This window comes from Heteronotia binoei, chromosome 8, assembly GCF_032191835.1.
Source record: "Heteronotia binoei isolate CCM8104 ecotype False Entrance Well chromosome 8, APGP_CSIRO_Hbin_v1, whole genome shotgun sequence".
Lineage (NCBI taxonomy): Eukaryota > Metazoa > Chordata > Lepidosauria > Squamata > Gekkonidae > Heteronotia > Heteronotia binoei.
In genome coordinates, this window is record NC_083230.1 from 108,748,796 (window position 1) to 108,767,348 (window position 18,553).

Consider the following 18,553-nt stretch of genomic DNA (forward strand, 5'->3'; position numbering starts at 1 on the left):
GTCAATTGCACAAAACCCAGGTCAATTTCACATTCTTTCAATGGTAGGTCCCAGCTCTAACTGACCAGAAAGAAATTGACCAGTACATTGAGATCCTATAGTGAATTCCCCTCTGAACTCATGGGCAATTTGAAATCAATGGACTGGGTTGGAAAAGAAAAGGAACAAACTAACATCCATCCTTCTAGCTACGATCACAGGAGGGAGTGATTCTTTAGCTTCTTTCTCTGGGAAAGGAAAAAAAGCGCCCTGCTCAGAGGGGTGGGCGGATTTTTGAACTGCGTTGCCATGGAATGTTACCAGCTTGCTCTCCCTTGACGTCCTCAACCCAGGGAACTATATAGACGCGCAGTTTGTGGTCAACACAGCTCAGGATTGTTCTCTGGGGAAGAGAGAGAGAGAGAGAACAGGCGCTGTTTGAAGCAGTCCTGCCTGAAAGTTTTTAGTTTGGATCCCTTGAGTCACCTGCAAACTCTCCCGGGGTCGCCTGCTAGCTTCAAGGATGAATGAGCTCAAAGTTGCAGTTCTGGGAAGTGAAGGAACGGGAAAATCTGGTAAGATTCCCCAATTTGGTGGAGTTGGCTAGCAGAGGCTGGTGAGGACTGGAAGCAAGAGCCCCCTCTGTCTTTCCGCCCAGATTGAGTTGATTTGCAGGCAGAATTGATTTTAATACTTAAGAAAAGCCTTCAGTAGCTACTGGACTCCGGGTGACTCTTCTTGTGTGTTGGTATATATTAGAGCCGTTCCTCAGTGGAACAAGCTTCCTGGGGAGGCGGTGGGCTCTCCTTCCTGGGAGGTTTTTAAACAAAGGCTAGTTAGCCCTCTGACAGCAATGCTGATTCTGTGAATTTGGGCAGATCTTGAGAGAGAGGGCAGGAAGGGTTGCATCAGTGCTTAGTTCTTGTGGCCCCTTCTTACCCACCCAAGGAAATGCTGATCGCCACTTTGAGGTTAGTCTGGAATTTTTCTCCAGGCCAGTTGGGCAAGGGATCCTGGGGAGTTTTTACTATCTTCCGGGCATGGAGCAGGGATCACTGGGGATGTGTGTGTGTGCCTGTGGGAGGTATTTGTGAATTTCCTGCATTGTGAATGGGGTTGGACTAGATGACCCTGGAGGTCCCTTCCAACTCTGTGATTTTATGTCTCTGGTTCTCATATATGTTACAAAATGGACACTTGATACTTATGTGTATAGATATTTTTAAAAGATCTTCCTCATATGTTTATGACTTTTTTTTAAAAAAGGAAGACGGCCTTTTATTGAAACATTTTTTGTGCCTAATTAGGACTGCCAGCTTTGCACACTGCTTCTTCTCCTGCCCTCAGCAGTACTGTAACATGAAACAGTTTCACACGAAGAGGCACTACGCTGAGTCAGACAATTTGTTTGTTGAAGTCAGTCTTGTCCACTCTCAGGAGGGTGTTCTGCAGAGTCTCAGAGCTGAAGTCTTCCACATCGTTCTAAGTGGAGATTTCAGAGACTGAACAAGGGATATTCTGTTGCCAGATGTTTTATTACTGAGTCACGCCCCCCTCCAAACTTTAACAGGCTGGCTGCAATTCATCCTTTCAGTGGGCTTCAAGTTTAGTCACCACACACAGTTTTGGGTAGTAAGCAATGTTCCCTCTAAGCTGCAGAGTCTTGTGAGCAAAAATTCTACTTTGTGAGCTGCTGGCATTAAAGTTGTGAGCCACTGTCATTAAAATTGTGAGCTGCTGCATAAATTAGTGTGCTCTGGGGTCATCCTTCCTGAGCTAAGGCAAAAATGTGTGAGCTGGAGGCTAAAAATCTGTGAGCTAGCTCAGACTAACTTAGCTTAGAGGGAACACTGTAAGCTCCTTCCCCTCCATTTCCCCACCATTTCCATGACTAGAAAAGTTTAGTGTTTCCTATTTCAAATTCTACTTGTCGTCCTATCATTAAAAGAAGAGGAACAGAGCAAACAAGGGGACAACTAATCTGAAAGGATGGTACATGGGAGAGAGAGAGTGAGTGAAAAATGGGTTAGAATAAGAGCTGGAATGAGTTCTGAATTGGGGAAAAATCTCAAAATTCAATGTTTTTTACATGTTTACCAAGAAATTTAGATTTGAAATTTAGCGTTCACTGTTAGATTTGAAATCTGAAAACAGCAAGCAATTTTAGAAGTTATATTTGAATGCTGAAATGCTAAGTGGAAATTTGAACTTCTTGCATGTGGCTTCAGATCTGTTCATGTCGTGAGGGCAATTCACAATTGGAGGAAAAGTCGGCAGGAAGTAACAATATTTTTTTAAAAAACCCTCAGAACTGGAAATATTAGAGAACTTTGATTTTTTTGAAATTCAAGAATGGGCAGAAATAATATTAATAAAGATTTATTTTTTGAAATTAATTTCAGTGCTAAAGAGCTCAAAACATACTCCAGTTATTTTTTATTTATTTATTTATTGTATGGCAGAGTGACACATAGGAAGTATATAATAATATAAAATACAATAGCAAGTTAGTCTGTGTATGCAGACCAATTGGATAATCCCCTTAAATACTAATTTTTCAATCCATGCATAAGAACATAAGAGAAGCCATGTTGGATCAGGCCAATGGCCCATCCAGTCCAACACTTTGTATCACACAGTGGCCAAAATACACACACACACACAAACACACTCCAATTGCAATTGCAGCTGAGGAGAGTTCAAAGTGCTCCATTACATCTCCCCAGAAAGCACGACACTCACATTCCTGACAGATGGAAAATAGTTTGGCAGGCTGCACCACAATCGCATTTGGGTCCTGGAATTTTGCCCCATTTAAACAACAGGTCTGCACGGCTGCCAAAGTCTGCTTTTATTATATTAGCCATTTCCCATATTTTCGTGGCAAGTCAAATCCTGCAGGCTTCTTGTTGGTGTTTATCAGGTTATGGACATCACATGGAACTTATTGCATCCATGTCTACGGCAATTCATTGCGTACATGGAAATTTTGTGATTGCAGGATTTGTGCAGATCTGATTTCTGTGTGTCAGAATCTTAGTCTGGATAGACCCGTATCAGCCATGTCTTTGTGGATAGGCAACTCTCTGTTTTCAGCGATCTTTCCATATTCACGAAGAAGAACATCTTGCCTTTGCAGATACAGGGGAGCCATGTGGCACAATTTGGTTAGTTGATAGGTCGTCAGAGTGGGTTCAGTACATCCACTGATGGTTCTCATTAGGGGTGGAATTCTAGCAGGAGCTCCTTTGCATATTAGGTCACACACCCCTGATGTAGCCAGTCCTCCAAGAGCTTACAAAAAAGAGGATTGGCTACATCGGGGCGGGGGGTGGCCTAAAATGCAAAGAAGTTCCTGCTAGAATTCCACCCCTGGTTCTCATTATTGTATTGAGCTGGACATCAAGTCTGTGGACATGCGGGCTGTTGTGCCACCCTGAAGCACCGCATTTCCACAGTACTATACACCAACCCCAAAGCTGAGCATCATAGCGTTGCAGCAGATGCCCTCCGAGTTGCACCACATAACTTCCAGTGGTTTGGGGAGTAGTCCTGGATGGTGTGGAAAAGAAAATGCAATCTAGATTCTAGAGCTAACTTTTTTTCTGAAAATCATGTGCAAAAACATCTTACATAGCCATTTGTGGAAGGGCCATGGCTCAGTAGTAGAGCATATACTTTGCACTCTGTAGGTGCCAGGTCCAAACCCTGGCATTTCCAGTTTAAAAGGTAGCAGGTGATGTGAAAGACCTCTGCCTGAGACCCTGGAGAGCCACTGCCAGTCAGAGTAGACAATACTGACTTTGATAGACAGATGGGATGACTCACTGTAAGGCAGTTTAGTGACATAGTCATTATTTTGTCCCTAGGTGACAATACTCTAGCTTTGGTTTTATCCTAGAACTCCAGTATGTATTGTAGGATTGTCCAAGCCAGGGCTTTTTTTGTAGCAGGAACTCCTTTGCATATTAGGCCACACTCCCCTGATGTAGCCAATCCTCCTGGAGCTCACAGTAGGCCCTGTACGAAGAGCCCTGTAAGGAATTCTAGCAGGAACTCCTTTGCCTATTAGGCCACACCCCCTGATGTAGCCAATCCTCCTGGAGCTTACAGTAGGCTCTGTACGAAGAGCCCTGTAAGGAATTCTAGCAGGACCTCCTTTGCGTATTAGGCCACACCCCCTGATGTAGCCAATCCTCCTGGAGCTCACAGTAGGCCCTGTACGAAGAGCCCTGTAAGGAATTCTAGCTGGACCTCCTTTGCATATTAGGCCACACTCCCCTGATGTAGCCATTCCTCCTGGAGCTTACAGTAGACCCTGTACTAAGAGCCCTGTAAGCTCATGGAGGATTGGCGACATCAGCGGGGGTGTAGCTTAATATGCAAAGGAGTTCCTGCTACAAAAAAAGCCCTTGTCCAAGCTGTACCCTCCGTTAGGCAGATAACTTGAGAAGCTAGGCACAAACAGTTGACTCAACATCGAAGGCCCACTAGCAGGCAATTTCTCATATTGGACTTTGTTCTGTTGTTGCAGCCCTTACAGTGCGCTTTCTCACCAGACGTTTTATTGGAGAATATGCCTCAGACTCTGGTAAGTCCTCCAGGAAGGTTGTATTCTGGGAATGCCGCATATTAGTTCAATTAAGCCCATACCAGTGATGATGACGACTCTGTTAGGGAACAACTATCTGCATGGTAATCAAGAAGAAGTCATGTATGAGCCACACGCTACCAGTAGCAGATTGTGAAGGTCTGTGGCTCAGTGGTACAACACATGCCTTGCATTCAGAAGGTTCTAAATTCAATCACTGGTAAAAAGGACCCCAGAGAGCTGCTGCTGCTCGGAGTAGACAACACCTAGCTAGATGGACCAATGGCCTAACTTTGTAGAAGACAGCTCCATATTCTTTGCGCAGGACACATTTGTTCAGCTCCTACCCTTTTGTGGGCCCTGACCTGGGGGTGGCCCAGGTTAGCCTCATCTCTACAGATCTTGGAAGCTAAGCAGAATCAGCTCTGGTTAGTATTTGGATGGGAGACCCCCAAGGAAATCAAAGGAATGGGATGGCAGACCCCCTTGCCTTGAAAATCTACAGCAGGGGTGGCCAATGGTAGCTCTCCAGATGTTTTTTTGCCTACAACTCCCATCAGCCCCAACCAGCATGGCTGATGGCTGGGGCTGCTGGGAGTTGTAGGCAAAGAACATCTGGAGAGCTACCATTGGCCACCCCTGGTCTACATGGTTGACATAAGTTGGCTGTGACGTGACAGGCGTTTCTACCCAGGGCCGATGCTAGGCTTTCTGGTACCCTAGGCGTGTCACCCACTAGTGCCCCCTCATTATTAAAAAATAAATAAATAGGGAAAACGAAGAGTGCCAAACTTGAATCCTCTCAAATTTTTAATTTGCTAATTTTTAATTTTAATTTCTCCCCCAAAAATGTGAGAAGTTATAAAAAATAGTGAGAACAAGTGCTTGCCGGCCACGCCAGGAAGGAGGGTGGCAGGACAGGATGAAGTGGGAGGCCAAGTCACACATCGGGGAGAGAGAGGTGGCTTGGCTTTGTTGAGGGAAGCTCGGTGGTGGGAGATGACAAGGCGACAGTGGTCAGGACCCAGTGGTCAGGACCCAGGTGGTGCCCCAGGTGAGTGCCTACTTTGCCTACTCCCACACACCAGCCCTGCTTCTACCACCACTGCAACTTTTGTGGACCTCTGTCATGAAGCATGGTTGCCTCAGTTCATACATTGCTGCTGCTTCTGCACAACTATAGCTATCAGGCTGGCCCACAAAGGGGTATCTGGATGAGGCCACTGTTTGGGCACTTCAGTCTTTGTAGATCTCAGGAGAGAAGAGTTTTCAGTCTCTGTTCACTAATCCTCTTGGGATATGTGAGCAAACATTTTTTCCCCACATTAAGTGGATAATCTTGTGACGACCTTTTAGAACATTAAAGGAATGTGGGAGCTGACCTAAAAGTCAGCCCATATATATATATATGAGCCAGGGGTGGAATTCTAGCAGGAGCTCCTTTGCATATTAGGGCACAACCCCCTGATGTAGCCAATCCTCCAAGAGTTTACAAGGCTCTTTTTTGTAAGCTCTCAGGGGTTTGGCTACATCAGGGGTGTGTGGCCAAATATGCAAAGGAGCTGCTGCTAGAATTCCACCCCTGATATGACCACATATATGGGTGCTCAAGTATGTGGAAAATTTTTAAAAGGATGTGATCGTGAATTGGGATGAACACATAAGTGGATCTCAAAAGTACAGAAAGAAGACACGAGGGGAGGAGGGAGAGACTGTTCCTTTCCTTTCTAATACTTCCAGAGGACTTAGAGGTAGTATCAGGACTTTTTTTGTAGCAGGAACTCCTTTGCATATTAGGCCACACACACCCTGATGTAGCCAATCCTCCAAAAGCTTACAGGGCTCTTTTTACAGGGCCTACTGTAAGCGCCAGGAAGATTGGCTACATCAGGGGGGTGTAACCTAATATGCAAAGGAGTTCCTGCTACAAAAAAAGTCCTGATACTACCTCTAAGTCCTCTGGAAGTATTAGAAAGGAAAGGAACAGTCTCTCCCTCCTCCCCTCGTGTCTTCTTTCTGTACTTTTGAGGCACCAAATTTTCAGTACAGCATCTAGTGCCTTTCCCCAAATTACCCCCCAAGTTTCAAAAAGATTGGACCAGGGGGTCCAATTCTATGAGCCCCAAATGAAGGTGCCCCTATCTTTCATTATTTCCTATGGAAGGAAGGAATTGAAAAGGTGTGCCATCCCTTTAAATGTGATGGCCAGAACTCCCTTTGGAGTTCAATTATGCTTGTCACAGCCTTGATCTTGGCTCCACCCCTAATGATCTTGGCTCCACCCCCAAAGTCCCCAGATATTTCTTGACTTGGACTTGGCAACCCTACCCTGAAGTCAGCCAGATTATGTGGCAGTCAGGGCTGGCCCTAGACTGCCTGAAACCCTAGGCAAGGCTAACTTCTGGTGCCCCCCCCCACACACTGATAACATCATCAAGCCACCTGGGGGGGGTGCCCAATTTGGTGTCCCCAGAATGTCAGCACCCTAGGCAATCACCTACTTTGCTTAGTGGCAGGGCCAAGCCCTGGTGTTAGTGATCTTGGTCTTATAGCGTCTCTGCGTAAGCATGCATGTGAGTCACCATGATCATATTTCTTCCTCTGTCGTCTTACAGAATGCATCTATACCAAACATATGTGCCTGGATGGGAAACAAATTAACCTGGAAATATATGACCCCTGTTCACAAGTAAGTTTTTTTTTTTTTAAAGCAGACTCCAATTTAAGTGCAGCCAGTCCTAAAGGTCTTTGCATGGTGGGAAAATAAAGAAAACGAGGCTTACAGTGCAGGCCTAAGCAAAGTTCCACCCTGCAAAATCCTTGCTGTTTTCAGAAGCAGCTGTGTGACATCAGCTTCTGCCCGTTCTGTTTCCATGCTCTCCCCACACACTTTGCTGTGATCTTTCCCAAACCTAATTTGATACAGTTAGGGTTGCCAAGTCCAATTAAAGAAAAATCTGGGGACTTTGGGGGTGGAGCCAGGAGACTTTGGGGGTGGAGCCAGGAGACATTGGGGGTGGAGCCAAGAACAAGGATGTGACAAGCATAATTGAACTCCAAGGGAGTTCTGGCCATCACATTTAAAGGGACAGCACACCTTTTAAAATTCCTTTCTTCCATAGGAAATAATGAAGTATAGGGGCACCATCTTTTGGGGCTCATAGAATTGGACCCTCTGGTCCAATCGTTTTGAAACTTGGGGGGTATTTTGGGGAGAGGCACTAGATGTTATACTAAAAATTTGGTGCCTCTACCTCAAAAAAATAGCCCCCCCAGAGCCCCCAATACCAACGGATGAATTCCCTATTATTCCCTATGGGAATCGTTCTCCATAGGGAATAATAGAATGCCCAGTAGACATTTCCCTCCCCCCCCCCGCACGCTTTCTAAAAGGGGGGAGGGCCTCCAAACCAGGAAATCCCCTGCCCCCTCCCTCACACACACACACACACACTTACCAGATCTTCTTCCGGAGAACTCTTGCTGTGAAAGTGAAAGCAAAAGAAAGGGCGGGGCTGTTCTCCCAAGCCCTTCCTGCTCCCGGCCCAGCCTTAAAGCGGCAGACATTTTACAAACGGCTCAGGAGCTCTATAATGAAGCCTACAGGTATGTTCTCCCCCCCCTCCACCCCCACCCCCCGCTTCTCACTTCTTGAAGACCGGGAGATGAGGCTGCAAACCCAGGGGACTCCTGCCAGAACGGGAGGGTTGGGAAGGCTAGATACAGTCTTTCTGGAAAGAATATAGCCAAACTGTCTATGGGTGCCTCGTGGAAGGGAAAATGCACATTTTTCCCACATTCCTCTTGCTTTGGTGCAGTTTGCCTTGCCTCGATTCCTACAATGTTGCCCTTCTCGCACCGTTGGAGTTTGGGGCTTCAAAAATGGTAATAGAAATATATCTACAGTGTTATAATGTTATAATAGTCTAGTACAATGACACGCTAATTCCGAGATTTAAAAAAAAAGAACTCCAGCTCTTTTCTTGCTGGTGATATAAAGGGAAAGGTACGGACTGCACATTTATCCTTTTAATTTCACAACCAAAAGAACTAGCGATCTAGTGTTTTTTAAAGAAATCTGGGAACTAGTGCATTATTCCAACAGATTATTATAAAGTTATAATTATTCCTGATTTTTTTTTTAAAGCCAGAAAAAGCCCTTTGGCAGCAGTGGGGAAATGGCAGCCACAGATGAGTGAGGCAAGGAAACAGGAAGGGAAACCTCTATGTGGATGCTCTGTTGACACTGCAAATGCTTCTCCATTGACAGCAGCAAGGAGAGAATCATCTTTATGTAGAAACAGTCCCCATTCTCAAGCCCAAGCCAGTCCAAGCCTTCTAGCGCATATGATTTAACCTTTGGAGAGTTATTTTTCATTTCAGAAATATTGGTCTATTGTTTCCCATAGAGACAATGGTTGCTTTGGAAGGTGAACTCTATGGCATTAAACTCTACTGAGATCCCTCCCCTTCCCAAACCCCACCCTCCCCAGGTTCCACCCCCCCCCCCCAAAAAAAAAAATCTCCAGGTATTTCCCAACCCAGAACTGGCTACCGGAACTGACCACATATCCATTGGTATCCAAGTCATATTATTTAAGACTGAGAAGTTAGGAAGTTGAGAAGTTGGGAGGGAGGGCAACAGTGGGAGGGCTTCTAGTATCCTGGCCCCACTGGTGGACCTCCTGATGGCACCTGAGTTTTTTGGCCACTGTGTGACACAGAGTGTTGGACTGGATGGGGCATTGGCCTGATCTAACATGGCTTCTCTTTTGGTCCCACTTGTGGGCCTCCTGATGGCACCTATATTTTTTGGCCACTGTGTGACACAGACTGTTGGATTGGATGTGTCATTGGCCTGATCCAACATGGCTTCTCTTATGTTCTTATGGCCCCACTGGTGGGCCTCCTGATGGTGCCTGGTTGTTTTGGCCACTGTGTGACACAGAGTGTTGGACTGGATGTGCCATTGGCCTGATCCAACATGGCTTCTCTTATGTTCTTATGAATGCAATAGAGTGCACGCCAGTGCTGTCCTTAGGAGAGTTAGACCTTTCTAGGACTATTGATTTTTGAAGTGTGCAGATCTGCTTGGGATCTCACTGCAGGTCCCACAGACTTCGGTAGTGCTTAACGTTATCTCTGTTGCACCAGACCTCTGGCAAAATCAGTACAAAGTTCAAAATCAGACCCCGAGCCTGTGTTCAGCTGCTGTGGCTTCGCTGCCGTCAATGAAACAAAGGCTGTCTGCAAGTTTTAGTAATAGCAACAATAATAATAAAAAAAATTATTGGCAAAAGCTGTTCATCTTGGGCGTTTTATAGAAAGGCACAGACGTGTTTGCTATAAAGACAAATATTATATGCAAAGAGATCTTATGAGGCTGGTTATTTGCAAGGCTCGCCTGAGCTAAGGAATTAGTCAAGGAACTTGTTGGCAACATCAGGGCAGAACTTGAGAGCTTCTGAAATAATGAAATCTGAAAGCCCGAACTCAGATAAGCTGCTGGAATCCCACTGATTGACATGGATTTTAAGCAACTGAAGAGTGTGCAGGGCTGAAGTGGGGGGAAAAAAATTGGGTTGCCTTGCCAATCCCCAGGTGGGGGCAGGGGATCCCCTGGGTTGGAGGCCCTCCCCCTGCTTCAGGGTCATCAGAAAGCTGGGTGGGGGGAAATTGCTGTTGGGCACTCCGTTATTCCCTATGGAGACCAATTCCCATAAGGTATAATGGAAAATATATCCACAGGTATCTGGGGCTCTGAGAGGGGCTGTTTTTTTTTTAAGGTAGAGGCACCAAATTTTCAGCATAGCATCCGATGCCTCTTTTCAAAACACCTTTCAAGTTTCAAAAGGATTGGACTAGGGGGTCCAATTCTATGAGCCCCCAAAGAAGGTGCCCCTATCTTTCATTATTTCCAATGGAGGGAAGGCATTTAAAAGGAGTGTGGCCCCTTTAAATGTGATGGCCGGAACTCCCTTTGGAGCTTGCCACAACCTTGCTCCTGGCTCCACCCCCAAGTCCCCAGATATTTCTTGAATTACACCTGGCAGCCCTAGAAAAAAAGCAATGCCCACAAACATGTGCAAAGTGATTTCCCTTTCTACTGAGAAACCACAGACTGGGTCCCCACCTATCAATTGGGATTAAGCACAGAGCAGTCCATACAATGCAATTCTGCAGAACCATCAGGTGGAATATATTCTACGCCTTGGGAATCTGAGCTACCTTAAAAACAAAATCTCATGGATGCAAACTGTCTGGGGCTAGCTATGAGAAAAGAAAGGTGGCAGGGAAGTATTTTGATGCTTGATTGTTTCACTCAGAATCCAAAAAGCAGAGCTCTGTACACATTTGCATGGGTTTGATCCATCAGGTTTACCTTCTCATGTCAATGGCCCCATTCAAGTTATTCTGCTCTCTTCCAGCCTCGGCACGGGAAATTGTCCCTGACAGATGAGCTCCATTGGGCTGACGGGTTTGTCATTGTGTACGACATCAGCGACAGAACCTCCTTCGCTTTCGCAAAAGCCCTGCTGTACAGGATACGAGAGTGCCATGCGAGTGCTTCCAAAAGGCAAGTTGCCAAAGGATTGCGGTCCTGAAGCCTGAGATGAACATGAGTGATGACAGAGAGAGGCAGCTGTCTTACGGCTTCCTGTAGGAGCAATTCCCATTCCTATTTGGTTACAAACAGGGTGGAATTCTAGCAGGAGCTCATTTGCATATTAGGCCACACACCCCTGCGATGTAGCCAATCCTCCAAGAGCTTGCAAGGCTCTTTTTCGTAAGCTCTTGGCGGATTGGCTACAACAGAGGTGTGTGGCCTAATATGCAAAGGAGCTCCTGCTAGAATTCCACCCCTGGTTACAAACTTTAACATGTGGGAGCTCGAAACCACATCCTCATGCAAGAAGCTAAGTTGGCTTGAGAACCATTGCCCTTTCCGCTGTAGACTGTCGTTCTCTGAGGTGTAAACAGAGAAGTTTAACAATCTTTAAAGCTACAATTCCCAGATTCAAGTCCAGTGGCATCAGGGTGCTTTTTTGTAGCAGGAACTCCTTTCCACATTAGACCACACACTCCTGTTGTAGCCAATCCTCCAAGAGCTTACAGTATGCCCTGTGCTAAGAGCCCTGTAAGCTCTTGGAGAATTGGCTACCTCAGGTCTAATATGCAAAGAAGTTCCTGCTATAAGAAAAAATCCCTGTGAAAGGCCAACAAGTTTTCTAGGATATAAGCTTCCACAAGTCAAAGCTGCCTTCATGACAAAGGTAGCTTTGACTCTTATTAGCTTATACCTTAGAAATCTTTCTGGTTTTTTCGGCAGTACTGGCTTTTAATCTTGCTGTTCTACTGCAGACTACAGTCCCCAGGTTTCTTTAAAGGAAGCTACGGCAGTTCAAGTACGACAAACCTGAAATAGATTTATAGTATCTGCAGGGCTCAGTTTGTGTGCCAAGTTTTCACCCGCCTTCCTCTTCCCTTCCCTCAGAGCTTCAGAGTCCACCGTAGTTTTGGTTGGCAACAAGCAAGACCTGTGCCATATAAGAGAAGTTGGTTGGGAGGAAGGGCAGAAACTGGCCCTGGATTATAAATGCCAATTCTGCGAACTGTCAGCGGCGGAACACAGTCAGGAGGTGGTGGCCATGTTCACCAAACTGTTGAAGAACACCACCTCTAGCTCCAAAGCGAAGGAGAAGCGACGGCCCAGTGGGTCCATGGCCAAATTGATCAACACCATGTTTGGGAAGAGGAGGAAGTCTGTTTAAGCAGAAGTTCCATGATGGCCAGTCTGCGCAGAAGACACACAGTAAAAGAGAGTTCAAAATGTACGTTGACCCTTCCAATAGACTGGGTTCAATCCAGTTGAAGGGGAATCATGGGAGAATATGGAGCAGCTGACACATGTGTGTTTATCACTTGACCTGTCGTTGCTTGAGGGCTTCTCAGGGAAACGTATGACTCAGCACCACCAAAAAGGGATGTCTTTGAGTTGATGTCCAGCAATTCAAAAGTTCTGAGACCCAGTTTGGTGTAGTGGTTAAGTGCGTGGACTCTTATCTGGGAGAACCCAGTTAAGTGCGCGGACTCTTATTTGGGAGAACTGGGTTTGATTCCCCACTCTTCCACTTGCAGCTTCTGGAATGGTCTTGGGTCAGCCATAGCGCTCGCAGGAGTTGTCCTTGAAAGGGCAGCTGCTGTGAGAGCCCCCTCCAGCCCCACCCACCTCACAGGGTGTCTGTTGTGGGGGAGGAAGATAAAGGAGATTGTAAGCCACTCTGAGTCTCTGATTCAGAGAGAAGGACGGGGTATAGATCTGCAATTCTTCTTCTTCTTCTAAATTAACAAGTGAAGACTGGTTCACACATGCAGGTAGCACCACTCATACTACCATCAATGACAGGTGAATAGTACATTGGCTCTTTATCCAGCTACGGCTATTTCTAAATAAGGCTGCAATCCTATATGCTGCTTCTTGGGAATAAGCCCTACTCAATACAGTGGGGTTTCCTTCTGCGTAAGCATGGATCAGATTGCACTGCAGCTCCTGCTGAAAGCAGCAGGACTTACGTTAACGGTGACTGTGGCAGAATCAGATCCTGCATGTGAGAACCAGTCTTACAGCACAGAAAGATGTTGTGAACTGACTCTATAAGGGTTGCACAGAGATTCTAAGTTTTGGGGACCCAAATCTGCCTTTAATTGACTGCAGTTTCAGAAAGCAGCCGCATGAAATTGTCTCTCAAGCCTTCTCTCATGTATACAGCTTTTAAGTGCAAAGGCATGGCCCTTTTCTTGTAGAAAAAGCCCAGCAGGAACTCATTTGCCTAAAAGGCCACACACCTTGGTGTCACCATTGTTTCACAGGGCTTTTTGAGGGGGGAAACACAGCAGGAACTAATTTGCATATTAGCCCACACCCCTGAGGCCACCATTGTGTCACACAGGCGGTTTTAGTAGAAAAAGCCCAGCAAGAACTCATTTGCGTATTAGGCCACACCTCTTGGCATCATCGTTGTTTCACATAGGGCTTTTTTGTCGAAAAAGCCCAGCAGGAAGTCGTTTACATATTAGGCCACTCGCCCTGGTATCACCATTGTTTCACACAGGGCTTTTTTTGCCAAAAAAGCTCAGTAGGAACTCATTTGCATATTAGGCCACACCCCCGATGCGAACTGTGTTATTGTGAGTTCCTCCTCTTCAAAAAAAGCCCCGAGCAAGGGCATGTTTTCTTGTCTTCCTAGAACTGCTTTGCCTAACTCCATGTAAAGCTCTATGTTACCTGCAATAATCTATTTTCTTAGATCCTGTTTCAGTGCCTTTTATATGTTAGAACGATGGAGGAGCCAAGGAGGTCTGAACAAGTTTATCTTTGCACAAAATAACAGGCAGGGGAGGGTGGGATTAAAAAATCTCATAAATAAATACAATCAATGAAGTCCGGAGCTGATGGAGTTTTGTGACCATAATCCTACAGGAGCATGTGAGTAAGCTGGGGGGTGCCTACCTCCAGGTAAGGCCTTGAGATCCCCTGAAATTATAACTCATCTCCAGACTACAGAGATAAGAACATAAAAGAAGCCATGCTGGATCAGGCTAGTGGCCCATCCAGTCCAACGCTCTGTGTCACACAGTGGCCAAAAAAACAAGGCACCATCAGGAGGTCCACCAGTGGGGTCAGGATACTAGAAGCCCTCCCACTGTTGCCTCCCCACCAGGCACCAAGAATACAGAGCATCACTGCCCCAGACAGAGAGTTCCAACAATACGCTGTGGTTAATAGCCACTGTTGAACCTCTGTCCATATGCTTATCCAATCCCCTCTTGAAGCTGTCTATGCTTGTAGCCGCCACCACCTCCTGTGGCAGTGAATTCCATGTGTTAATCACCCTTTGGGTGAAGAAGTACTTCCTATTAGCAGTTCTAACCCAAGCAATGCAGAATCAATCCATGGGTATCTGAAGCTCTTAGGGGCTGTTTTTTGAGGTAGAAGCACCAAATTTTCAGCATAGCATCTGTTGCCTCTATCCAAACCCCACTCAACATTTTAAAAAGATTGGACCAGAGGGTCCAATTTTGTGAACCCCCCAAAAAGGTGCCCCCATCCTTCACGGAAGGCAGGCATTAAAAAAGGTACGTGGTCCCTTTAAATGTGATGGCCAGAACTCCCTTCAGAGTTCCGTCATGCCAGTCACAGCCTTGCTCCTGGCTCCACCCTCAAAGTCTCCTGGCTCCACCCCCAAAGTCCCCAGATATTTCCTGAGTCAGACCTGACAACCCTACTTCTATGGCATTCTAAACCACTGCCTGTCCTCCTTAAGTGCTGCCCCCAAATCCAAGAGTTTCCCAATCTGGATCTGACAACCCAACCACCTCACCCCCCACCTATGAACTGGGCAGCGGGGGGGACCTGGCAACCTTAGTAAGCCCCACTGAGCATATTCGCATAAGAGGGCAGGGCACAGAACTGAACTGTGACCTGGGAGGTCCCTGGTTCAAATCTTGGGTCTGCCACAAACTCACTCGGTAGAGTCAGGCAAGCTAACCTTTCTCATCCTTACCTTCCCACCTTCCGCAATGTAATACTGGCCTGCCTTATGGAGCTATTGTACGATACGTGGCAAGACAATGTATGTGGAGTGCAGGAAGTGCTGTCCGTATATGTCAATATGTTGTAAAATAATACTAATGGCCTGATAGCAGATTTGTAAATAAACATGAGAGAAGATAACATTTGCATTGCAATCAGTTTCTCTTTTGGGGGGGGGGGGTGTGTGAGAGAGAGAAAGAGAGAGAGAGAGGTGATGAAATTAAGATGAGGGGTTCAGGATGAACTTGTGTCCCATAAACTCTATGAAAATTCAACAAGTCATAGCTGACTTTTGGTGCTGTCAAGTCATAACTGACTTTTGGTGACCGTGTAGGCTATGCTGGCTGGGGCTGATGGGAGTTGTAGGCAAAAAACATCTGGAGACCTACCATTGGCCACCCCTGCTGTAGGGTTTTCAAGGTAAGAGATGTTCTGCAAGTTTTGCCTGCAGAAGGTCCCAGGTTCAGTCCCTCATATCTCCAGTGGAAAAGCTCTTGAGTAGCAAAAGTGCTTCTTTGTTGGAGGTTTCGTAGGACATCTGCTTAGCGCGCAGAAGGTTCCAGGTTCAATCTCCACCACACCACTTAAGGGCTAGGCAGCAGGGTGATCACTCTCCATATGTACCTCGGAGAGCCTTGTGCTCTGCTCAGAGGCAGATTGTCCACTAGGCAGCCCTAGGTGGACTCCATGACATTTTACCCCACTGAGGTCACTGTCTGCCCCAGGTTCCATCCCCAAATCTCCAGGAGTTTCCCAACCTGGATCTGGCAAATTTATCTCCCCATCCCTTGGCAGAGGCTGGGGAGACCTGGCCGCCCAAATGCACCTCCATTTATCCAGAAGATTCCCCATCTAGAGTTTGCAACTTTATTGGACACTGAAAACACTATGTACTAAGGCAGGGGTGGTCAAACTTGCTTCAAGTAAAAGCCACATTGAATTAACATCAGATGTTTGAGATCAACAAGACATGAATGTCCCATGTTTGAGAGCTGCAGGCAGGCAGGCAGGCAGGAAGGAAGGAAGGAAGGAAGGAAGGAAGGAAGGAAGGAAGGAAGGAAGGAAGGAAGGAAGGAAGGAAGGAAGGAAGGAAGGAAGGAAAATAAAAGGAGGGAGGAGAGGTGGAAAGAAAGCAACTTTAACTTTAAATGCATTCTCCAGGCCACTAGCTGGCTTGGCTTGGAGAAGTGATTTAAAGAGAGAAATGCCTTCTCCAAACTGACCGATGAGTGTGGGTTTCAAGAGCTGCACAATATGTGTGAAAGAGCCACAGTTTGGTCACACTTGTATTATGGTGTCTTTTATTGTTTTCTTGAAAATCTAAAAAATCTTACCCATGCTTTTACACACAAGTTCCCTGTGATTATAAAGAGCATAAATACAATATATAGTTCCACAGCACTCATATTTACAACCAGAGTCTCATCAACAGTACTCTGCAATGCTACCCGACAGGGTTTCTGTCAGCTCTAACTGAATATCAGGCTCAGGATGGAAAGAAAAACGTCCACATCGATAGGTTGCTTTATGTTGAAGGCGTCCGGTTGGGCAACACCATCTCCTTGATCCTTCTTGGCTTCCAATATTTCAATCAAGACTTTCACCGGAGTGGGAACCTTCTCTTGGGCTGCTGCCTGGCTTTCATCTCGGGCTGTTTTGCTTCCTGACAGATGTTTCTCTCCCTTGGCTGCACACGCTCGACATAACATCCCGAGGTTTAGTGAGCTTTTGCATTCAGCGCTGGCATCGCTTCCCTCCATCTTTTGCGTGGTGAGTAGTTGCTTTTCAAGGTTCTCTTGCTCTGCTGCAAACAGAGCATGGCGCTGATGACGTACTGCTTATAGGTATCCACTACGTTGCAATCGAAGCCAAGCTGGAGCTGCTGGATCCAAACTACTGAATTTTCTCTCCAGAGACGTCAAATTGCAGCGCCAAATTAAACCCTGTGGAGGCCCCTAGGCGGTCAAAATCTCAGGAGCACCCTTGCAAATTATCTCAGAGTCGGAGCACCCACCCCGCCACCCGTGGCCCCTGCTGCAGCCTGCAGGCACCTTCTCAAAAGCCCCTTGGAGAAAACTGCAGGGGAGAGGCAGAGAGAGGCAAATTTGGCAACAACACCAGAAGCAGCCACACCAGGCAAGTCAGGCAAAGAACGTGGGTGCAGGCTGGGAAGGCTGTAAGCAGGGGGAAACCAGGGAGGAAAGCTGGCCTGGGGCCCCTAAAGGCATGGGGGCCCATAGGCCAGTGCCTACTTGACCCAATTGTTAAGCCAGCCCTGTCAAATCATCATGTAGGAAGAAGGAGAAGAGACAGCAGCCAGACATCCTTCCATCACTGTCAGATCCAGCTGCAGCTGAGAGCTCCCTGTTGTGCTGTGGGCTGCTGGTGCTCCCACCTGGAAGGGCCTGGCCAGGATCGGGTCATTAGCTCCCGTCCATCTCCATTTAGTGCTGCCAGGTCCTACCTGACTCCGGGTGGGGGATGATCCTCATGTGCACAAAGCACATGTGGTGTGATGACATTTCCCAGAAGTGATGGCAACATGATGGGCTTGTCATGCGGGGGATGCTCTAGCAATTTTGGTTGAAACTCTATGGCACCATAGAGTTTTTACCCAAGTGGCTAGAGTGTCCTTTGCACAATGTGCCCGGTGTGTTGATGTCACTTCCAGGTGATGTCATTGCATTGGGCATGTCAGCGCAATGGGGCTCTTTGAGGAGGTGATTCTCCCCGAGGGCCAGTTCCATGCCAGTGGATTGGGGGCCCCCAAACTATGGAAACCCCCACTCCCAGCAGGAGTCTAGGAATCCTATCTTCATTGAATGTTGTGGTAGGTGCCCACAAGGCCTGAGAACTGAGAAGGGAGGGGATTTGGGCCTCCTTTCCACAAGGTCCCACACCCAGCCAGCGGGAACATCTCCCTCCTCAATCCATGTTAGGTTTGCCAAGTCCTCCGTGGCCACTGGTGAGCGATGGGGGGCTAGGGTAGCTAACTTCTAGCTGGGAAACTCCTAGAGATTTTGGGGGTGGCACCTGGGGAGAAGAGAGATCTCAATAGGGTACAATGCCATAGCATCTGGTGCCTCTCCTCAAAAGTCCCTCCACAAGTTTCAAAAAGATTGGCCAAGGGGGTCCGATTATATGAACCCCCAAAGAAGGTGCTCCATCCTCCATTATTTATAATGGAAGTGAGGTATGTGAAGGCTGGAACTCCCTTCGGGATTCAATCGTGCTTGTCACACCCTTAGCCTCCTGGCTCCACCCCACTAATTCCCAGCTATTTCATGAGTTAGACATGGCAACCCCTATGCACAGAGGCAGGAAATGGCAAATCACCTCTGTATGTCTATTGCCTTGAAAGCCCTGTGAGGTCACCAAAGGTCACCCAC

At 46.8% G+C, this 18,553-nt stretch overlaps 1 protein-coding gene across 1 annotated transcript; it reads left to right on the plus strand.

Moving 5' to 3' along the window:
• Positions 1-440: 440 nt before the first annotated feature.
• Positions 441-12,383, plus strand: RERGL (RERG like). Its single transcript, XM_060244603.1, has 5 exons — positions 441-554; positions 4,514-4,570; positions 7,186-7,259; positions 10,999-11,147; positions 12,066-12,383. The coding sequence occupies exons 1-5, from the start codon at positions 503-505 to the stop codon at positions 12,340-12,342; spliced, it is 609 nt and encodes a 202-aa protein (XP_060100586.1). The 5' UTR covers positions 441-502; the 3' UTR covers positions 12,343-12,383.
• Positions 12,384-18,553: the final 6,170 nt, after the last annotated feature.

What these genes read in the sequence shown, in the direction of transcription:
- RERGL (XM_060244603.1), top strand. Translation starts at nt 503, where the DNA reads ATGAATGAGCTCAAAGTTGCAGTTCTGGGAAGTGAAGGAACGGGAAAA. An exon ending in AGAATATGCCTCAGACTCTG is followed by an intron (nt 4,571 to 7,185) that starts GTAAGTCCTCCA and finishes GTCGTCTTACAG; the next exon opens with AATGCATCTATACCAAACAT. An exon ending in CATGCGAGTGCTTCCAAAAG is followed by an intron (nt 11,148 to 12,065) that starts GCAAGTTGCCAA and finishes CCCTTCCCTCAG; the next exon opens with AGCTTCAGAGTCCACCGTAG.